General features: G+C 35.5%; 2 protein-coding genes and 1 non-coding gene across 5 annotated transcripts; 1 reads left to right on the top strand and 2 right to left on the bottom strand.

Moving 5' to 3' along the window:
* The first annotated feature begins 1058 nt into the window (after positions 1-1058).
* On the top strand, positions 1059-3135 carry LOC140990856 (uncharacterized). The gene is made up of 2 exons (XM_073460683.1): positions 1059-1092; positions 2053-3135. Exons 1-2 carry the CDS (start codon positions 1074-1076, stop codon positions 2811-2813), a joined length of 780 nt encoding a protein of 259 aa, XP_073316784.1. The 5' UTR covers positions 1059-1073; the 3' UTR covers positions 2814-3135.
* Positions 3136-3759: 624 nt separating this feature from the next.
* TRNAR-CCU (transfer RNA arginine (anticodon CCU)) lies at positions 3760-3832 on the bottom strand. The gene has a single exon. It is a non-coding gene; the product is annotated as a tRNA-Arg (tRNA).
* Positions 3833-4377: 545 nt separating this feature from the next.
* Positions 4378-18031, bottom strand: LOC140956417 (ubiquitin C-terminal hydrolase 12-like). 3 transcript variants are annotated; one of them, XM_073413153.1, is made up of 32 exons: positions 17848-18031; positions 17387-17474; positions 16993-17140; positions 16630-16787; positions 15466-15731; positions 15137-15355; positions 14931-15039; positions 14736-14851; positions 14122-14220; positions 13046-13155; positions 12226-12300; positions 11925-12003; positions 11701-11847; positions 11526-11606; positions 11326-11445; positions 10425-10547; positions 8738-8815; positions 8541-8629; positions 8351-8459; positions 8141-8209; positions 7912-8022; positions 7613-7668; positions 7318-7495; positions 7049-7150; positions 6887-6958; positions 6731-6796; positions 6320-6385; positions 5900-5986; positions 5608-5724; positions 5392-5466; positions 5191-5277; positions 4378-4917 (listed from the first exon to the last, which is right to left on the bottom strand). In XM_073413153.1, the coding sequence occupies exons 1-32, from the start codon at positions 17875-17877 to the stop codon at positions 4876-4878; spliced, it is 3372 nt and encodes a 1123-aa protein (XP_073269254.1). In that variant the 5' UTR covers positions 17878-18031; the 3' UTR covers positions 4378-4875. The 3 variants fall into 3 exon arrangements, with proteins under 3 accessions (XP_073269254.1, XP_073269256.1, XP_073269255.1); XM_073413155.1 differs by having other exon boundaries at positions 11701-11838; XM_073413154.1 differs by having other exon boundaries at positions 17387-17471.
* Positions 18032-18674: the final 643 nt, after the last annotated feature.

Below are 18674 nucleotides of genomic sequence, written 5' to 3'. Positions count from 1 at the left end.
AGTATTATTCGATCAAATTAAAAATAATAATAACGCATGCAACGCGTGTACATCTTTTACTAAAGTATATAAACAAAATAATTTCATTCGATGTTATAGCTGTGAACAAAAAAAAATGAATTAAATTAGACTTAGAATTATTTTGATTATTTGTTAAAAATATAAAAAAATTCAAATTTTTTTATCTATGAATAATCAAATTGAGCACCAATTATGCTCTCAATAATAGCACATATTTCAAAATTATTATAAATAATCGTGGTTAGATTAAAAATTAAACTTTTAATATAAATCATAAACAATAAATATATAAAACAAAAACTTGTGTGAGACGGTCTCACGGGTCGTATTTGTGAGACGGATCTCTTATTTGGGTCATCTATGAAAAAGTATTACTTTTTATGCTAAGAGTATTACTTTTTATTGTGAATATGGTAGGATTGACCTGTCTCACAAATTAAGATCCGTGAGACGGTCTCACGTGAGACTTACTCTAAATAAAAAACAAAAACAAAAGGACCCATCTTGTTCCCTTGATATAAATATGGATCAACCCGTAACCACGCAGAAACCGTGAAGAAATCAAACCTCACAACCGACCCGAATCACGAGGGTTTCGATTTTGTTCGATAATCCAGGACGAAAATCATCAGGTTTTATCTGTGTATATTAACAAAATCATGAGTTTTGTGGAATGAAATGTTTGGGTCGCTTTTTAATTGTTATAGTATTTTTGTACAAGTGGATACTTGATCGATATTTATTGGAGTCCCCGAGCATGACCAGCTCCATCATCTGTGATACTCTTTTCTTGATTTGAATTTTCCATTTTTGGTACGAGATGCGATCAGATTGTGAACCAAATTTTCTGGCTCTGATTTTCATTTTATTTATGTTGTTGAGATTGGAGTCTTAGATGAATGTAAGTCAAAGAAATTCCATTTTTTGCTCCCATTCCACTGTTGGAAAGCAGGTTGGAACGTGATTCTCCAATAATTTTGGCTTAATGGGCGGTCGAACATGATTAAATAAGAGGCTACGTGGTTCGCTGTTACCTCTTCGATGTAGATTTGATGTCTGCAGTACTGAATTGTATAGTTTTTGAGTGACTTTCTGTTTATATTCAGTCCGGTCCCCAGAATCTATGGTTGGTTTTGAAATTTTGATGTAGACTGTATTTGGTATCATTTCTCGTTTGATGCTGTTAAAACTGTTGTTTTGTTTATGGTCTATGATGTTTTTGTGAAAGAAAACATGTACTTTCTTTTTTTTTAACCCTTACAGATTGAACGTATGACTTAAACTTTTTTTATATGTAGTTTTCATTAGCAAACTATTTCTTAACATTGCACGTACATGACATTTTACATCGGCTACACAAGCTACTGTGGAGCATATAACAATCTTTGGAGGTTCCTCCGCTTAAAAGGCTAATATTTTTGGTTTTGGGCTCTACTTCTGGGTTCATGATATAATAATGATGCTCTCATTGAGAATCAAGGGGAGTGTTAAGTTGGGAAGGGCTGTCATCAGGTTTGTGTCGATAATATGGCTGATATTTACATTATATACAAGATTAAGGTTCATGCTTCAAATATTTGTTGTTGAGTAAATGTCGTCCAGAATAGGCAGTTGTGAGTATCAACTGCTTAAGGGGTGGACATTATTACGTCCACTACCGCTTCACAATAAATTTATGGAGTAACTAATAAGTTTGGGATTTATGACCCAACATTCGGAGCATCAAAGGTGGTGTATATATTGGATAAAAATTATACAACTTGGGCCAAAATAATATTGGACAATAACAATTTCTTCATCATTAAAAATGACCTTGCGCTCATGGTGGTCACTACGCTCACCACTTAACACAAACAAACCTATAAAGCCTTTATTACTAGTCGGCTTGAATACTTTCAGTTGTGATTTCTTATTCTCCAAGTGACTCAATATTTTCAGTTATGATTTCTTACAAGTGACTTGAATACTTTCAGTTATGATATCTTATTCTCCAAGTGGAAATTGTTTCCTGACATGGTTCAATGTATCCAGGTCCAGAACAAATGGTGAAGCCAAAACAAAAACATGTTCCCTTTGGTGTTGGCAAGAATAAGAAAATCCAAGGTGTCTCTGAAGTTGATCCACTGGATCACGGTGATTGGACACTGGTCAAGAAACAGCGAGTCACAATTATAATCCCAGCATTACCTATTAATATGCAGTCCACGTTTCCTATTGCAGGGGAGGGTCAGCTACACGAAATTCCCAGAAAAACAAATTCCCAGTCACAATGCCCATCATTGACCCCTTCCCCGAAACAATTAGTTCGTCAAACTGAGAAATCCATTACACTATCACCCAAGCATACCACTCCATCTACAGAAACCGTTCATCCTCCTGAACCCACTTTAACACCCCAAAAGCCACCAACTCCATCACAGAGAATTTCCTTAGACGATTCACCACTTCATAGGTTTGGAGAAGACTCAAATATTGGATTTTGTACTGCCACAAAAGTGAGCAAAGGCTTCATGATGTATGATTTAAGTAGAGTGTTACTGAATCAAAGGATGAGAGCATCATATCTCGGGAAAAAACTGAAAAAGGCTGGAGGATTGGAAAATTGGCTAGTTTCCCTTGGGCTCGGCAGATTTATTAATATTTTTCATGGGAGATGTGTTGGAAAATTTCATCTGGCAAAACTTAACATGAAAAAGCTTAAAGATATGGGTGCAGATGCTGTTGGCCCACGTAGAAAGCTGTTGCATGCCATTGAATGCCTTTGTGAACCACACTGTTTCCTGCGGGCATGAATTTGGAATCTTCTCGTGTTCTACAAGCCTTCGTATGACTCAAGTAACACTTCATTGTGGGACAACTAGAGTTGGCTTTCTGCCATCACCTTGTCGGCTATCTTTCGGGAAAGTCCAGTACACTTTCACGACTGCACTACCAGCTGCGATTTGAGATTGCCGCTGTTAAATTGCAGCTATTATTGTGCCTTGACATCCCATTCAAAATGTTGTTTTAAACGCATGGCATGGTTATGGTTTGGGATTCTAGCTCCCGCAGTGCGTTTGATGAAATTGTAATGAAGTACTTTTCTAAGCTGTGATATGGACCTTATATTCCATATTGAGCGCATGGGCTGGTTTAACCACTTTTGGTCGAACCCAACATCTGTAGTTTGTAAATCACCCAACCCAAGCTCGCAAAGGTGAAAAACGATGGAAGATACTTCTTCCTTTCAACAATTAAAGAACAAGTTACGTGATGTAAAAAGTTCACGACCATCTTGGCAAAATACAATATATTCAAGTTATTGTTATGCGTAGTTTCTGGTGCGCCAAATATTTGAATTGAACCAGAGTTTGGATCGGTCTTATTGCTTCGTATGGTTCTCTGTCTCTTTCTCCTAGAGATATTTAACGTGGACGAAAAGATATATCATGTATGTTTGATATAATATATTTTTGGGGTCCCTCTCTTCATACATAACAAATTAAGAAATCGAAATAGGAGAGACGAAAATGTAATGGGGCAAGAATTATAACTTGATCATGAAGTTGATGTACCAAATTTTGTTGTGATTTTCCTCTTGATGAATTCTTGGAATTCAAAGTGACAAAAAGAGATTAAGACCACCGCGTTTTAAGGGATCTATCTGCATGTAGAGTCGTGGACTATTTTCTAGTTTGGACTATTTTCTAGTTTGTAAAAGGAAAAAGAAAAAAGAAAAAAAGAGAACCGTACACAGTACGCGCCAGGTAGGGGTCGAACCTACGACTTTCTGCTTAGGAAACAGACGCTCTATCCACTGAGCTACAGGCGCAAGCATTTGATAACAATGTATATATATTTTTATATATTTTTATATATATATATATATATATAAGTTTGCGCAATCTAACATAAAAAGTCTACTGCCTTACTAATAAGCAATTCTCTCTTTTTTTCTGCTTCAAAATTACATCTATATGACCGTACAAATCAATAAAATGTTTGCTCGAGTCGTTTATATTAATTCCAATGTTGATTTACACACACACACACATATATATATATATAGCCCGTGAGAAATAATAAATAAAAGCGCATTTCAACTGTGTATCCTTCATTACTTTCTGAATTTAGTATCAACCATTTTGCATATCTTAGTAAACAAACTATAAGCAAAAATTTCTCTTAGTCCATTTTTTTAAGAGTATAGTGGTATTAAAGCATGCTTGTTAGTTGTGTTCTACAAAATATCATGAATGATTAACTGTCTTAATGGTATCAAAAGGCCACTCTGTAGAAATTATCTTATCAGTCTCACCAGGGAAAGTGGATATCTATCTATCTATTACATAAATATGAGATCGTGCAGAGAAATACTAAGCATTAAAGGGTCTACTTTTTATATTTTTCTCATTTGCAAGATTAACCGTCTCTTGTACATCATATACTGTCCCCTATAAAACATGAAATACAGTCAAAACAAAAAGATATGAAACTCGAACAAAGGAAAAAGCGCTAAACGGAGGCCTAACTATAGCAACTATACAACCCCATCAATCAAAATTTAAGAATAAGTAAAATAACTTACAAAGGAAAGTACTTCAACCAATGTTAAAATTGGAAGATAGAGAAGCAGAATAATATCTACCCACCACCAAAAAATCAAAGTACATCTAAAGACCGAAAGCCCTTCATCCAATTCAAGTTGTAAGACAAGATAATACTGAAAACAACCCTTGATCCCTAGGAGATGAGAAGAAAGAACGATCATCAAGCATCTTTATGCTTGTTTCCTCCTTTGAATATCCACACTTCAAGATTTTCGCCTTCTTGTTTTGATATCAAAGTAAGCATATTTTCAGGTGCATTTCCCACTCAATTGTATATTTTCACAGGTTTCTCAAATGTATGCCGGTTCTGTGATGGTCACAAGGGTAAAATATGATATAAGGTTCGGACCATAATCTGGGTACTATAAACAGTTTAACAATATCATAACGGGAAAACTGAGAATTCAGTTCAAAACTTAAAGATAATTCAGAATGAACATATGAAGTTCCTCTATAGTTTTGTTTATAGCCTTGCATCATAATCATAATTAAATAAAAGGTAAGCGACAATCATATAAAACCTATCAGCTATATCAATCATATAAAATCTATCACCTATATAGCAGTCGGACGCAATTACCTGGCTTGCAGCGTAAGTCCTTTTAGGAGAAGTGTCTGAGTGTTCCAACCCTAGGTACTGCTCCCAAGCGCCATAAATGTCTCTTCTCTGGAAGAGAGAAAAACGAAAGTTATTTGTCTTGATTTATCATCTAGGAAAAAATAAAATAATTCACTAACAAAAAAATACTGAAAATCAAGCAACAAAGACCCGGAAAATTACCTGAAAACGACTGGATACAATGTCAGAATCCTCGAGATATTCTGGGCGTCCAAGGGACAAAAATGCGAACTTCCACTGAAGGAAGAAATCCATTGATCAAAAATAGTATTTTAGCAAAACCAAGGGAACTCATTCTCGAGAAAAAAAATAGAACGTATATCAAATACAATTGTTCAACAAATATCTCTGAAGTTCAAATGTAAAAATAGGGCATACCTTAGAAAACTCCTCATCTGGAACCTGCAACCTCTTTTGAATTCGTACTTTAACATTTTCTAATGTTTCACCTTCGTGGATGACAAGAAAGAATGGTTCCCCAAAATTTGTGACTTGCTGTTCCATATAATGCAAACAAGTAAATAAATGGTTGCACAGTTCAATATCTACATCCATGCATAAGATTGAATATTAGCATCACTCAAGATCATTATTGTCAGAGAACGATGATTATGTATAGAAACAACCAAACAGCATTATATGGCAATTACTGCAGGATCTGCTTTAGTACCACTTGATTCTGCGCACTCTCCTTTGTAATATGGTAAACATGGATCAGCCGGTCATTGGCCCCAAGGTTCTTCTCTTCTTCTGGAATCTGAAAGAGAACAAAATTTAGAAATTACGAACCATATAGATAAACAAAAAACACAATGTCAATCTTTTCGCCATAGCAGCAAAAAAAATGCAAATAAGACAAGTAATCTCCAACTAAGACACGGTGGAAGGTTTTTCAAAATCGTTGTGCTTGTGTATTCCTACACATCATCAGACATTGCTTATAATTCATCTGCTGCTAAATAATATTGAATAAACTCATCTTTAATGTTGCGGGCTACGCTTCAACTTTGAAAGTTAAAAATAGGATTCACAGCCGTGCAGGCTATTGTGCAAAAACAAAGTAGTTAAAGATATTGAGAAGTGAATTTACCTCCTCAGCACGCAATGTCCAGTATTGGTCATTTATATTCTCAATTTTCTCATTGACAGGAAAGATCTGCAAAATTAAGAAAGCGGAACCCGGAATAGATTAGAAGGACACAGAAATTCAGAAGATAATAAAATCAATGCGACATTAAAATTCCAGAAAATTAGCTACTGGAATATCTATTCAAGCCAATGCAAATCAAGGAGAATTTTCTAAACAGAATTTCAGGAATCATGCAAGGGTCAGATCGTTTGTAAAATTTTCGTTAATATCTAAGATATTCATTAAAAACTATCCTGACTAGTGTATGATAAAGATACACAATTTTGTCTAAACTAGTCGCTGCAAACAGCACAAAAGCAAACAATTGACAACATATCCAGAAAAGAAACAATATCAGGGTAGATGAATTACCTTGTAAATCTTGTGATAAAAAACTTCAAGCAACCTGAGTTCAGCACTAGGATGAGACAATTCTACCTATGATTGGATGCATAAGATGTGAGATCCCATCAATATTATGCTGCTACAAAAACAAATATTATGCAAAGGCAATGGTTGACAGGTTGCCTTTGTTTTAATCTCGTTGAGGACATCTCCAACAGTGCTTTGTTTTGGCAATCTAATATTGAGAATTAAAGCCTGAAAAGACAATGTAGTAAAGTTTAATGATTTTATAAAACTTAAGCAGACAAATGACATTATCAGTAAGCAGCACAGCAATAGTAGCACCTCATCCTTTGTTGCGTGATGGAAGGCAACTTTCAGAGTTTTCAGACATTGCAATTCTGGAAGAGGGATGTCCAGCACTTCATAATAGAGTGTATCAGAGATCTATCACGAGAAATCAAATACCATCAATCCATTAACAATAACACAAACACCCAGTCTAAGTGTCTAACCAGTCTCAGCATCCCCAACACCACCACCCCCCTTCAAAAAAATAAAACAAAGAAACATAACAAAATACAAGTGGGCAAAACAGTTTACGGCTGAGCTACCTGATTGTAGTGAACCAGCATGTCTAACAAATGGTCCACTGATCTATATTTGATAGGATTAGGCTTTGGTTGCTGAGAGTAGCAATTATGAGGAGTAAGCCGAATTTTAGATGGGTCATCCAAGCCAAGGCGCTTGGCCACCCTTTCCACAACATCATCATACGAGTGATTCTTTGCTCTGTCGATTTAATCCAAACATGATAAAAATTCTCTCTGAAGCTTTCAAGGAATAAATCAAAATGTTACCCTAATTTTGCATTATCAACTGTCACTAAAATGGTATTAAAAAACTTACAAATCCAGGGAAAAATCATCTTCCTTGGGTCTCTCCAAAGCTCGAAAATGCACAACCTGTAGAAGGGCAAATATATAATGAAATTAGTTCAAGCAAAAATTAACTACAGATTGAAGAAGAAATACTTCTGTCAGAAGGGAAGGGGACAGGAAGTAGCTTTTCAGCCACGCAACTAGGAAAAATCATTATAACGAAGAACTGCATAGCACAGAACAGAGAAAATTCAAAGCACAGAAATTGTGCCACCACATGTCTTGCAATCAATTGTTAATTTTTCATCTAAAATGTACAAAATTGACCTGGCGATTCTTCACGTATTCCAAAAATAATGGAACTTCAGGAAATCTGATGTTCTCTTGAACTTCGGACAGAGGTCGTTTTTGGAAGCAAATGATGTCCCCGTCTTCAATCTAGGAAGGAGAGATGGAGGAAGAAAGAGTAACAAAATAACATCCATAACAACAATAAAATTTTTTAAAAAAAGAACCCAATTGAATAAAAAAACTACTAACATACAACATAAAATACCTGACTAAACCGAAATGAAGCTCTTTTATCGAGGCGTTCACACATAACAGATGGCTCATATTTAATTTCCTAGAGAAATTGCAACCCACCACATTAGTTACGCAAGTATAATTCAATGCTCTTAAATGGCAAAAGGTAAAACATATGATCAACAGCACAGATTAAATAGAGTAAGTCCAAACTGAGACTGTAAAGTAGCGCCAGAAATACCTCAAAGATTTCTATCTCTACATCAGGAGCGAATCCAGCCAATACATTTAGTTTTGTTAGGATCTCAATTGGTTTGCTGTAGCTTTTCACAAAAAGTCTCCCGACATATCTGAAAATTGCAAAAATCAACTTGAATCGGTACTCATAATTAAACGAAAATTACAAACAATATATACATTCAGATAAATACCGAAGCTCTTCTTTTTCAGGGTCATAAAGTTTGAAGAACAGCAGTATGTCATCCTTCAGTTTTTCAGGTGGAGGAACAGGATGTAAACCCTGTAATTCATTGACATAAATGCAGGTAAAATAGGAACAACGAATATCCTTCAACGTTCAATTCAAATGCCAGCAACCAGGTCATATAAAATGTGGTAAAGAAGATACCAATCCATCCTCTATTTCCAAAAACAACTTCAACTCTGCATTGTGGGCCTTATTGGAAACTTCCCTCAATGCTCCAACCTGTACAACATAATTGACAAAAGGTTGAATAAAATTTTAGAGAATTAACAAAAGGAAATAAAGTAGAATTCAGTATCTTATAAAGTGTTTTGTCTCACGGTAATAGATGAAGCATGGCAAAATGGAATGTAAATGAGTAATCAAAACCATCTCCAACATGTATCTCATATCAAGGCAATGATGGTATCCATATGGATACGAGGAATCGTTGAACAGAAGCAAGGGCATCAAAATCAAAAGGCTGAAACAAAATTTTTCAAAGCGTTCACATGTGCATTAATGCTAGTCATGCCATGAGATATATTCAGGTGGCATCATTTGATCAATTAGGGTAAGAAACAGGGAGAGATATTGGTTGCATCTTTGAATACACAGAAGGCAATGAAAATAGAACATTAGATCATTGAAGAACTATAATTGTGGAAAGAAAGGGTAATTAGTGGATTAAGAGACAGCCAAATGCATAAAGAGAATAATTTGATGTCCTTCAATCAGACTAAACTCTAAAGGAATATTGTTTGGACATCCAGCACACAATTCAAGGTAAGCATTTTATAGGTAATTCAGCCGTTTGTGATTATAAATATTCATAGGGGTGGATTATTTGGTTTTGAAATTTAGGTATCAGTTAGTTTGATGCCTTTACAGCCCCCCCCCCCCCCCCCCCCCCGACATATGAAAATTGATAGGCTTCTGAATCGGCAAAAGGAAAAAATCTGAAAGGAATTCTCAATTTATGATATCCAAGACAACTCACCCCCCTCTAGCCAAATATATACAATGAGAAATTAAAAGTTGTGAAGGATCTTAACCCAATCATTATGAGCAGAAAAATAATCAAACCACTACTAACGCTCCTTATTAAATTGCATGCTAATGATCTCAATAGGCATTTCAAACCAAGGAGTTTCATCACAAATCACATGCTTTTCTTTAGCATAGATGCCGAAGAAGCAGGTGCTGATAATTTTTTGTTTCCCGTAAGGGTCAACCATCAACCCAGGCCTCACTGTCAAGTGTCAACTGTTACAGCACTATAATGGTCCACCTTACATGAATGATAATTAGGAAAGATAATATTGGCAAGCCAAAATTCAAGAACTTTAATGGAGCTTATTCATGGTGGTCAGATTTTGGTTTGTTCTGGTAGTTACTCAGAAACATCCAACATCGATAGTTGGATATTTAGACCACTCACCATGCACAAGGAGAAAACCACAGCCACTAAAGTTTGACTCTGCCTCTAAAATTTCACTGAAGAAGTTTTTTGAATTAAAAGCCCATACAAGGCTCATGCTATCCACACCTAATAACTGATTTCCAAGACAAAATTTGGGACCATAACCACGGACATATAATTTCTGAGCATAGATCGCACATTGGACTAATCCAGTTACCTCCGCTCAAATTGGAGCCCACACATTTTACAATCATTCTTACCCATTAATTACTGGTAAAGTGCAATATTTGTGCTTGATCATATCATACACACAACTCACAATTTAAAATCCTGAATTCACTCAATATGTGAGCACACTATGAATTCTCAAAAAGGATTTTTTCTGTGATTGTAAGAGGTAAATGGAAAATAAATTGCATTGTTATTTACAGTTTGCGCCTCCTCCTGTGGTGTCAATGGCCTGTTTGGGCGGTAAGTATGGTTTTGTCTTTTGGCCCAAATCCAAAAACGCTGGAATTGAACTGGTATACCAAATTCTTTAGCAACCTCCTCCTTCAAATTAACATCAGATCATTAGCATTCAACCAGAACGTGAAATAAATAAGACATATGCTTTAGCTTGTTCTATTAAACAAATATAAAATAAAAGCAAGAAGTATTAAAAAAAACGATTAAAATAAAATTATTGAAGCATAAGTAAACCCAAAAGGTTGAGAAATGAATCTGCAAAATTCCTCAAAGAAGTTACACTCTCAATCTCTACTAGCTAGTTGTGTTTAGCTTTGACAAGGAGTGTCAAGAACAAACATGTCAAGACGCGTTTAAAATTACTGTATAATGGCATGACATGCCAAGATGCAATTAAAATTACTGTATAATGGCATGAACATTATAGCATGTTGTTTTCTTTTTCCATATTTTCATTAGATTTAGAGAATTAGCATCCCACAACAAATCGTGTGTGTAACCCTGTGTTCTAAAATGCGGTGAAATTCTCCTTCGCTCAACTGAACTCCACAGATCTCGGTTGAATTCATTAATATTTCCATTCCGTCAATCAAGGTTATCTTTGAATTCAAATCATGAAGGTACTAACACTAATCATTTACCTCACCTCAGTGTTTACAGAAAGTAAGAGTGCAACTATATATGCTAATACTAATTCAAATCGTGTGTGTAACCCTGTGTTCTAAAATGCGGTGAAATTCTCNAAGTACTATATAGCCCATCTAAAAGCTTTAATTGCACCCAAACATTCATTTTCTAGACCTAAAAGAAATAGATCAAAGTAATAAACTATTTAATATATTGAACATGAAAAAAAAGGTACCTTGAAAAGGTTAAATGTTAATTGTTTCTGAATTCGAAAGTTGCGGACTTTATCATGATCAACAAGATCAAAATATATATCCTTTCCAATCTGTTCCTTCAAATCCTCATCACGAGCAACCTGCAAACATGAATAAATTGCTTCAACAACCCATACCTAGAAATGCCACAATCAATTTTACTTTAGAATGAAAATATAACCTTGATGATAGTATAAAGGTGTGCCTGAGCTTTATATCTTCTCTTGTCCTCCTTTTCTTCTTGCTCTTTTTTCAGCCTTATCTGGGGAAAGGATAGTATGGCATGTTTAATGATAAACTTATGCAAAGCGATGATTAGATTGGGACAATTCCATGTTCACGTAAGCAAAAATTACCCTCAGATGTTCAGCAATATCCTTTTCATCCACATCACAAATTATGTTATCGTTGTCACTCACTCGTACATACACCAGCATGTATGCGTTTGAGTACTTCGTAAATTTAAATGGAGTGTTATTGTATCCAGGATTTGTCTGTGGTAACTGGAGGATAAAGTGAAGATAAGCAACACACCAGAAAGGGAAAGCAAGAAGTTGAAATCAAGAGAAAGAAATGCCACCTCTTCTTCACCGCCATATTGCTCCTCCAATGCTTTCTTCACATCTTCCTTAGTGACCCTCTCATCATCAAATTTGTACCTGTGAGGATAATCATCATGCAGTCTCAGTACCTTAACAATTTTATCATACCGAAGAGAGTGTAGTCGTCTAGCAATTTAGTAAAGGTGAACTGATGGATGAATTACAAAAATTGCATATATGTTGTGTCCATACAATAAATGAAGATGGGAAAGTAGATGTGTGTTTGTGTGGGCGCAGGGATGGGTGAGGGGGGAAATTCTTCACAAGCATGTGCAGTACCATTGATCAGAGAGTGTCGGCCTCATGAAAGCATGATAATGTCCACCATGCACTCCACCACTATGCACCAAAACACTGTTGAGAAGGGAAATAAATAAGAAGAAAAGGTCAGGCCGGCCAAGTTCAAAATCCAAACAAGTAACAGCCTAATTATTGTAGCTAATGTCATGGACGACCTTGCCAAGGCCTCACGCGCAAGAACCAAAATACAGAATTATCATTTTCAAAGATCAGTAATATGACAATTTCATGCCATACCTGAGAAAAGTTAATGACTAATCAAATTATGTAGTAATAATTTTCACTCTAAAAAGATGTAATATACAATACTGAAAAGGTAAAATATAGTTGAAACTTGTACATAAAGATGCAACACCGAGGTTGGGCGAGCATTTACTCACACACCAAGCGATATACTATTTTATAAGGCTGCCACAAAAAGTTTATGAGATATGGCCGTTGAATAGAAGAATAAACTATAAATCATTTTACAAAGTTCATTTTCTGGCTACCATCTATAACAAAAGGCTAAAATGGACTGGGTAGTAGGAAATGCAGGTCATTAACCAATAACTCCAACTCAAATTCAAGTTGGTGTTGCCAAAAAACAAGAAAAATCTACAGGGAGCAAAGACACACATAGAGAAACTGAGACATAAGTTCATTTAAGGAGAAGGCCGACTTTTATTGAGTTTCTAACATATTCCTCAAAGCCAAATAAGTGGTTGTCATTGATACCCACAAGAAAAGAGAGAGCTAAAAGGTTGAAAACATAGATAAAGTTAGTCAGATAGGTAATACACAAAGGAGGCACAACCACCTATGAAGCATGTAGAGGTTTCGTATGCTCCTATCTGCTTCTGGAGACAAATACTTTCCGTTATCTCTATCAAGATCAAGTTCCAATGGAAATTCATAGCGGTCATTTATCTGCAACCATGAAGCAATTTTTCCAAAGTTGCATACAAGGCAGCCATTATGTCAAGGAAAAATTTAAAATCAAATCAATCCAAAGTTGAGTAATTATATCATCTGTGTGGAGAATAAATTAAAATAACATCTATGAGATAGAGAAAGAGATGAACTTCTGACGAAGCTTGTTTCTTGGAGAAAATCTGCCTCGAAAATAATATAGAAAGTAGACAGGAAAACCATATGGTCAAGATACATTCACACAAATCACATCAACATGACATTGGATAGAGTAAGATTTAGACAGCATCATCGACCACAGGTGCCAAGTATAACAATCATTTGAAATTAACTTGGGAAGCTATAGTGAACACCAGCCACCAGCACAACCAGAAAACTGAGGCTGCAATAGTAATGTAATAAAATACTCAAATGTAGGGAGGGAGAACCACGAACAGATTCAGCTTAATCCTCCAATAATGATCAGAGAAGGGAAGGAGAATGCTACATAAAATAAATAAAAAAATTCTCCAATAAATGCCTATTACAATCCTAAAGTTCACCAAGAGAACAATCAAGAACAGATACAGACCCACCCAGAAAGGTCATTTGTTTTAATTATTATTATTATTATGAAGACTTACGTGGAAAGTATGAAATTTTTTTCCTGGTAATCCATAAGTCTAGGATAAACTTGAAAAGAAAACTATAATTTGCTGTCAACCAGGTTTAAAGAGACAGAGGATCAATCAACGAGTAGAATCAAAGACATAACTACTGAACATGAAATTAACTTGGTAAGTGACAATTGTTCACCCCTCTTAGATTCATTATGTGGATGAAGCCAATAATTGTAAACATAACATAAGAGGCAAACAAAAGAATACTGTGTGAAGAAAACAAAAGCAACAAATTTTACTCTAAAAAGTACAAACACACGAAAAATAATCAAACAATGAAACTTCAAAAGTTATAACCACTAACCTTAACCATTGTATCCCTCATGAAATCATACTCAAAACGCTTTAACTGAAGCTGCAGAACTGGAGGAAAATCAATGAAAAGCACCCCCTTCTTCGCATCCTAATGTCCAAAAAAATATTTTCAGCTGATTTCTTAACAAGAGAACTGATTGTAGAATAATTTATGTACAAAGAACATAGTTAATCAACTTTCATGACAAACATAAACAAAAACCTCGAAGAAATGTTCATTAGAGAAGCCAAAACCCCAAATAGCAGTTCATTATACTTTAATAACAGCCATCCATGATTGGCGTCACCCATGAAAAATCACCCTACTGGAAACAATGTTCAAACAGCATAACAAAAGCTTTTCTCTAAAGAAACATAATTCAGAGCCACCCTCTAATTTGGCTCCTCTAATTCATAAGCACCAAGTCAACTTTCCAACTCCTTTTTATATAACTTTTGCAAATTTAAATTTAAATTTCTCAACAAGCCAACAATCAATTCTCCGGGTCTTGAACATGCTTCAGCTCAATACAACCTACTATTCATCCTTATAGTCTCAGACAACAAACCTAAAAAATAGTAGCATCTATGGATTAAATCATTATCCATCAGATCACTACAAACCTGCAAACCATGCTCTTCAGCATGGTACTTGTTATCTCCTTCAAGCCGTTCAACTTCCACATACTTGTCGAAGGAAGCATAAACATCCTTACAGCCTTTTACATCAAGTTGAAGGTCTGCCACAATAACATGTATATGCAATGATTTTTGTGTCCACTAAAAAGTTAAAGAGCTACTATAAGAAACAGATTATACCATAAAATGATTCCTTTCGTGTGGATTTGAAGTCTACGTTGATACATTCAATGTAATTCATATGGTGCCCTTCAAACAACTTTTGTATAGTCCCCTCGACAACAGTTCCCTGTTCCAGTAAAACAGCTATATCTACATCATACCTTATATAGATAGTACATCAGAAAATAAAAATCCAGAAAGGTGGTCACATCACATCCACTTACCTTCATCTTGTCTTCAAGCTTTTCGCATAAAACTCGGTTAAGTTCTTGCACATCATGCTGCATGAAGGAATCATGTGTATCCCATCCAAAAGATTTAGTTAATTCTTTGGTAGCCACACTGGTGTCATTATATTGTAGCTTATAGAATAAGCTCTGTAAAGCCAAGGGGATGCTCCCTGTGGGGTTGTCATTCTCTGTTGTTGGCATATGGTATACAGCCTGATATGACATCATTCGAGTGAGGCGTATTAATACTCCCCTAATAACAAGCCCGTTCATTAAAGAAAATATGAAAATCTTAACTACATAAATGAAAAGTCTATTATTACCTTTCTAAAGTAAGGAATATGATACAAAGTTTGGAGTAGAGAGTTCATGTAACAAGTTGCTCCCTGGTTCTTCAATCCAACGTAGCCTGTCTCCTTCTTTGAGTCATATGACCAGTAATCAATGACCTTACGAACAGCAACATCAGCCTCGATAACACAAGTATCGTTCACAAGGTATCCCTTGTTCGGATCATAAAGCTCACTAAGCGGCATGAAAGATGTGAAACCCCAATCACTCTCCCTTTGATTGAACTGGTGCTGTGTGTCTGTGATACCCACAAACAAGGATTGGTGCAAAACAACCATAACTCAGGCAGAAAATGTTTTGTTCCGGAGGAAAATTTACTGAATATTGATGTACCATGATATAACAACCGAGCAAATATTTCGAAGAAAAATACCAAGCTTCTAAAATTCATTAAGCGCTAGTCGGGCGGCAGAACAGCATCTGACGTCTAGGTGGAGACTAGGAGCCGCTAGGTGGATTCTACAGTATCAAGAATCAACAGACCGTAGACTCTCCCCCTTGGCTCAAATGATGAAGATGAAAGATATTCGACATAAGAGAAATGATCTATTGATTGCCTCTTCAACGTTATTTAGGCCTCAGGGCCTATAAAACTAGGCTTTTAATTGTTAGGGCAAGCTAACAAATGAGACACCAAATTTCTTTTTATTGGGCTTTAAATCTAAAAGCCCAAAAGGAAAAAAAAATTGAAAGCCTACAGCACCTAGACGATTAGTCGGCGCCTAGGGCCACCTAGGCTGGCCGACTAGCACTTTTTCGGTGAGTTTGCCCACGCCTAGCCCGAAATTTAGAACACTGAAAAATACGTTAACCCAACAAGTAAGGTAATTATAAAGCAAGAAGTTATTTTACAGTTTTCATTTCAAGAATTCCAATCCAACGATTTCTATTTTAGTTAGCAAGATCCAATAGATCAATTAGCTAACAAAATAATATACGTACAAAAGAAGGGTGGTTTGATGAGAACACTGATTATAAATACTAAAAAATAAAATTCGCTATGACAACACCCAATTACTAAAAAACTAAATCAACAATCATGTACAGATGTACGCAAGAATACTTGTTTGTATGTTAGTAGACAATACACACTGGCCCACAAAAAGAACGATAAACAGGTCATTCATCATAAATACCTTTTTTCATTGTATATCTGTTATGCACCTGATTAACTACAGCCAGGCTAAATTGTGCATATCTATTCCACCCATATGGCAAGGTTGCTGAGTCAGCAACATCTACATACATCGACAAGTAATCGACATTATTTCCTTTCGGGAAAATAAGCACCCGCCTGCAAAAAACAACGCAAGCCAAAAGGCAATTAGGATCTTACTGAATGCATAGCAACATAAACATGAAATCTGGTTTTATAGTGCATCGAGACGTAGAAAAATAAAGAATCGTTCTTCGATTAGTTTGGACTAGCAAGATAAATTTTCTTCCAAACACAAGCCAATATAAAAGAAGAGAGATAGTAGCATTCAGCTGTCAAGTACCATTTATATCCCCCAACAACGAAAACGTCGGAATAAAGCTTCTTCACATTCACTCGAGAGAAGTTCTCTATGGTCCACGTGAAGCGAGATGCCAGAGGTTCATCATTTGCCTGGTTTTCCACAGTTTCAGTATTGTCCGCTGGTGCCACTGGGAAAATGAAAGCGCTTGAGATATACATACAACAAAACATCATAAAATTCACTTACTTTGGTACAAACAATATACTGGAATCTGAACAACCCAGTAACCACATGCAGCGTGTCAGAATGAACGTCGTAAAAAAATCTCACAAAAATAAAAGAAAAAATCCGGAAAGTACTTAAACTTCATAAAAGGAAGCAATGCTAAACAAACAGATAGCAAAAACGCAAGCACTGACGGAAAAAAGATCACCTTCCATGGGCTGAGGGCCTTCAACCAACGGCTGGGGACCTTCGACCAAATCAGATTGCGGTACCCGCATCTCTTCGTCTTCCTGCTGCTACAGTGTGACGAGAAAAAAAAATTAGAATAACACATCTGATCCAATAACCCAAGCCATTTTCCCAATTTAAAACCTCCATAAAAAGATCAAATTCAATCGTTGAACATGGTAAAATTGAATTCAGTCACTTAAAACCTCCCTTCCCAGTCACTCAAAACCCTAGTCGATCACAACCATTCAGGCCCCATAGACCAACGCGCAATCAAGGACGAAAAGTAATTATCCCCCGCAAAAGAAAAAATAATAAATTGAGAGTTCTTATGACAGAATACAGAATGAAATTTGCATGCAATCACACATAACACAACGTTGAAAATTGACAATGGTACTTAATGATAAAAGGGGGCGAAGAAGAAGAGAGCGGAGTTACATCCAACGGCTGAGGAGTCATCATCGTCATGGCTTAATAGATTGTAGCCGCTCGATCGGTGAATCAGAGAGAAATCAATGATGTTTGAGAGAAGGGGGAGATTGAACGAAGAATGGAGAGACCAGGCCTTCAGTGAGTTTTAAGTCTCAGTTCATATGCGGGGATATATTGGGAAATATGAGACGGGAAGCGCATTTCGGGCATAATATATATATATATGTTGAAAAATTATTTAAAAATGTGAAAAATATTTGTGTTGAAAATGTGAATGTTGAAAATTAGGTAAAATTAGGTGTTGAATATTGAAAATTAGGGTGTGATGATGTAGGTAATGATGTATTTTATTTTTGGATTATTTGTAAAAATTTTCTATAAATAGATCTCTCATTTGTGAAGAAAATCACAATTGAGTTGAGAGAAAAATATTATAAAGTGTGTAGTGTGATAATTTTAAGAGTTTGAGATTTTTACTTTTTACCGTAAATTTTTACTTTTTCACAACACGTTATCAGCACGAAGCTCTAAAAGTCCTCCATATTTTTCCAAGCTCCGAACAGAAGAAAAAGGTAACAAAAGTAATAATATTTATTTTACTGTTATTTATTTATTGTTTATATATTTAATATATAATATAATGTTATTATTAGAAATAATAAAAATAATTTTTTCAAAAACTTGTTATAAATCCTGGGAGGATGTTAAGACGACATCCCACACTCCCGGTAAGGGATACGACAAGTATAAAAGCCTATAAGGTTTTTTAAACAAAATAACTTATGACACCTAATTATAATAATGTGATATGATATACATAATTATTTAAATAT

Source organism: Primulina huaijiensis, chromosome 13 (assembly GCF_012295235.1).
Source record: "Primulina huaijiensis isolate GDHJ02 chromosome 13, ASM1229523v2, whole genome shotgun sequence".
NCBI classification, from domain to species: Eukaryota; Viridiplantae; Streptophyta; class Magnoliopsida; order Lamiales; family Gesneriaceae; genus Primulina; species Primulina huaijiensis.
Note: the sequence above shows the minus strand (reverse complement) of the source record. Positions and strands in the feature narration are given on the sequence as shown.

What these genes read in the sequence shown, in the direction of transcription:
- LOC140956417 (XM_073413153.1), bottom strand. Translation starts at nt 17,877, where the DNA reads ATGACGATGATGACTCCTCAGCCGTTGGAT. An exon ending in AACCTCTACATGCTTCATAG is followed by an intron (nt 12,301 to 13,045) that starts GTGGTTGTGCCT and finishes CCTTCTCAACAG; the next exon opens with TGTTTTGGTGCATAGTGGTG. An exon ending in AATATGGCGGTGAAGAAGAG is followed by an intron (nt 11,848 to 11,924) that starts GTGGCATTTCTT and finishes TTTATCCTCCAG; the next exon opens with TTACCACAGACAAATCCTGG.